This window comes from Cynoglossus semilaevis, chromosome 9 (assembly GCF_000523025.1).
Source record: "Cynoglossus semilaevis isolate Cse_v1.0 chromosome 9, Cse_v1.0, whole genome shotgun sequence".
Classification (NCBI taxonomy): domain Eukaryota; kingdom Metazoa; phylum Chordata; class Actinopteri; order Pleuronectiformes; family Cynoglossidae; genus Cynoglossus; species Cynoglossus semilaevis.
In genome coordinates, this window is record NC_024315.1 from 18135515 (window position 1) to 18139583 (window position 4069).

General features: G+C 42.1%; 1 protein-coding gene across 1 annotated transcript; it reads right to left on the reverse strand.

Annotated features, from left to right (window-relative positions):
* Positions 1–60: 60 nt before the first annotated feature.
* LOC103384283 (heart- and neural crest derivatives-expressed protein 2) lies at positions 61–2944 on the reverse strand. The gene is made up of 2 exons (XM_017035106.2): positions 1625–2944; positions 61–1568 (listed from the first exon to the last, which is right to left on the reverse strand). The coding sequence occupies exons 1-2, from the start codon at positions 1951–1953 to the stop codon at positions 1211–1213; spliced, it is 687 nt and encodes a 228-aa protein (XP_016890595.1). The 5' UTR covers positions 1954–2944; the 3' UTR covers positions 61–1210.
* Positions 2945–4069: the final 1125 nt, after the last annotated feature.

Consider the following 4069-nt stretch of genomic DNA (forward strand, 5'->3'; position numbering starts at 1 on the left):
TTATGTATTTAATTTTCACAATGCAGGAGAGTGATAATTACTGTTCAGTAAAAAAAATAAAAAAAAATAAATACTCTGAGTTATAAAGTACGTGGACGGTGTAACCTGCGCAGCAGTAAACTATATATCAATAGATTTATTTTTTATTTAGAGGTCAGCGGTTATATCACTACGTTGATGATTCAAATTAAACGTATTTATAATTGTATATAAAATTAACGTCTGAATCTGACTTGGTGTGGACTTTAAAAAAGCAAAAAAAAAAAGAAAAAGTAAACTGTTTTTAGCGTGAACTAATTAAATACGTGAATCTGAATCGTTCTTAATTCTTCTTTTCACTCATGTTATTATTATATATAATTATACTCGGCATTATCTTTATTGTTGTTGGCAACTATGTAATTAAATATATTTATTCACCTTAGGTTTTAGTCATTCTATATAAACAGAGACCGTGTCGTCATCGATGTGACCTACAGGATGGAATTTATTTATTTTTTTAATATTTTCTTACAGCATTAATATTATTTTGTTTTTGTAACTGCAGTTTTAGTCATCTCTTTTGAATCGTCTATAATTGTAAGGATGACGTTGAAAGAATGTAAAGTATTTGTTTTTATTTGAGTTCATGTCGGCCTTACGTCGAGGAATTGTTTCGAGTTTTCTTTTTTTTTTTTAAAGAATCACCAATAATTCAATAACACAGAAAATACTGCGACAACCGCAAACAAACACACCACTAACGTCGCTCCAAATACTACTACGTCAGCTAATACTACTGCACCCTTTGTAGTAGTACTACTGTACTGTTACGACTATTATATTATTCATACTATTTCTATTAATACTACCACCAATTATAATGATAATTACATTTTTATGATTTTCATGGTTCTATCAAATATTTATTAATATTTTTTTTACAAAGTTTGAAATTGTCAGGCTTTAATTTAAATATAAATCTGTGCATGTTTAATGTTAATTTTTTTTCGCTAATTATATATATAATTATATAACACTGTAGCACTTTCTGTCTGCTTTACCGTCTTTCAGTAAGACACATTTTAGGTCTTTGTAAAATCAGCTGCAAAAACACACACTCTTACACACACACACACTAGTTTCTAAGTCAGATCCTAAAACACCCAGGTTGTAACTACATCACTGTGGTTTTGTCGTACGGCCTCACGTTCCATTTAAAACCTAAAACCTAAAATAATGACCTGGTTTCATGTCGTACAAATACAGTTGTTATATAACTGTATTTTGCCCCGGCTCTTACCGCCTCTCTCTTCCTGCGCTCCTCCCGGGCCTCGGTCTTCTTCAGCTCGGCCTTAAAAGCCTGTGTGTCCCCGTGCTGTCCGTCCTTGTCCAGGATGTCCATCAGGTAGGAGATGTAGCTGGTGGCCAGCCGCAGGGTCTTGATCTTGGACAGCTTGGTGTCGGCCGGGACGTTCGGTATGCACTCCCTCAGCTCCGCGAAGGCCGAGTTAATGCTCTGGGTCCGCCGCCTCTCTTTACGGTTGGCCGTGGGTCTCCGCTTCACGGGGCGAGGAAGTCCGTGATGGTGGTGATGGTGCAGTCCGACTCCGTTAGGCCCCCCCCCCCCCCGCCGCCGCCAGCGGCTGCGGCGCCGTGGACCAGGGCGCCGGCGGCTGCGTAATGGTGGTGGTGATGGTGCGGATCCAGGCCGGTTCCGCCTGCGCCTCCTGCTCCTCCTCCGCCGCCGCTGGAGCCGCTGCTACTGCCGTGGTACTCTGGGCTGTAGCCGGGTGGCAGGCTGTACTCCGCGGGTGACATGTCCGTGTGGCTGATGAGCCAGCTGGTGAAGTACGGGGCCGCGCCGGCGTCTTCGTGGCACCGGGCGGCGGTGGCGGCGTGCAGGGAGTAGTGATGGCTGTCGTGGTGGTGGTGCATGACCGGGTGGTGCGGGAAGCCGGTGACCAGACTCATTGTGACACGCGCACAAGCATGCACTCAATCACCCAACTCAATCGAACACACACAAACAAACAAACAAACAAACAAACAAACAAACAAACACGCACTGGCTCGCTCACTCGGTCACGCACGCGCACGGGACTCTCAGGATTTTAACTGTAGCGCAGCGCAGACGGCTGCAGCATCTTCACTGCGGGTTGCGGCTCAGTCAAGCGGCGGAAAAATGAAGAATGCAAAAGAGAAGCAGCAACGGGAGCAAGAAAATATTATGTTTCGGCAGCGGCAGCAGCAGCAGATGGACTGCTCCGCACTCACTTCTGTCCAAACAACTCCTCCTCTACGACATTGTTCCTCCACAACTGACTCATGAAACAGCACAAAAAAAAAAAATTAAAAAAAATTACTCAAACCAAAACAACCGAAAAACCCCGAAACACTTAGTCCCCTTGGAAAGCGGAGGAGTCTTTTTCTTGTTTTGTTTTTTTATTCTGTCTCGTTTCTTCTTCTTCTTCTTCTTCTGTCTTTGCTCACTCAGCAGACGTCATCCGAAGAGCCTTCGGTACAAGGCAGGAGGTTTGTAGACCCTCTCCGAGTGCTTACCAGATACACACCAGTTTGTCTGGGAGAGAGAGCCAGGGAGAGGGAGAGAGAGGGAGAGAGAGAGAGTCTACTTCCGGGGAGGAGAGTTCGCTACAACAACTGACCTCAAAGCCTCCATCAACCAATGGTGGGTCCCAGCACCCCTCTGTCGGCCTCCAGTGACACACACACACACACACAAACACACACAGGCATTCGTTTATGTAATTATATAGTTATCTACTGTTATCTCTGCATTTCAAATGGAACCCAAACCTTAATCACGTAGGAGAGAAAAACAGAAGAAAAAGTCTGACCACAAAGAGACAACAAATCTCCCAACTCCCGCCTGCAGCACCTGCAATCAAATAACACTCATCTGACCAACACGACCGAGTAGTTCAGCTATAGTGAGAGGATTATCTTTGATTCGCTGGAATTCATCCCACAGCTAAAAAATCAAATAACACTCATCTGACCAACACCACCGAGTAGTTCAGCTACAGCCACAGCTAAAACATGTTTTTTTTTTTTTTAAAAAAGCCTGTAAACTAGGAATACAAATTAATTGTTGAAACACATCACTCAGAAAACAGAGCGAGTGTCCAGAAACATTTTTTTTTTGAATGGAAAGATACATTTGAGCCTGCATAAACCAAATGTTATAGGTCTGACCGCAGCATGTCGGAAAATGTGTTATGGCCTAAAGAAGCCATTGTTCAATTGGCCAAAATTCTAAATGGTAAAATAACAACTTTGCATATTTTTCAATTTAACAAGGAGCCTAGCGGTGGCAGTGTCTTGGTCTGGGGCAGTTTCTAACAGATCTTTAGTGTTTGAGTCCAAATCACAGATCAAAAGGTTGAGACGCATCTGAGTCAGACTTGAGTTAGACTTAAGTCAGGCTCAAGTTAGACTTAAGTCAGGCTAAGTTAGACTTAAGTCAGGCTCAAGTTAGACTTAAGTCAGGCTCAAGTCCGGCTCAAGTCAGACTCAAGTCTCCAGGGTTCCAAGTTAAAGTCCCGATCTGCTAGTCCCGAAATGCTAAAATGCTTTTAGCCTGTTCGACGCCATCTATCGGTGAAATGCGGACATTGCAGGGAAAAAGCAGAAGTATAATAATAATAATATATATTAATAACATAATTTGGACAAGTTTGCTGCGTCAGTTGAAATAAATCATATTTATATGATACTGTAATATTGTATATCCACTCAAAAAAGTACACAAGTACACGGTATTTGCTGTAGAAAAAAAAAAAAAAAAAAGCTTGTAAACTAGGAATAAAAATTAATCGTTGAAACACATCACTCAGGAAACAGAGCTGTGTCCAGAAACTTTTTTTTTTTGAATGGAAAGATACATTTGAGCCTGCATAAACCAAATGTTATAGGTCTGACCGCAGCATGTCGGAAAATGTGTTATGGCCTAAAGAAGCCATTGTTCAATTGGCCAAAATTCTAAATGGTAAAATAACAACTTTGCATATTTTTCAATTTAACAAGGAGCCTAGCGGTGGCAGTGTCTTGGTCTGGGGCAGTTTCTAAC

Excerpts from the sequence above, each read along its gene's own strand:
- LOC103384283 (XM_017035106.2), bottom strand. The coding sequence starts at position 1,953 with ATGAGTCTGGTCACCGGCTTCCCGCACCACCCGGTCATGCACCACCAC. Across the intron at positions 1,569-1,624 it reads CTGGTCCACGGCGCCGCAGC|CCATCACGGACTTCCTCGCC; the intron begins CGCTGGCGGCGG and ends GCACCATCACCA.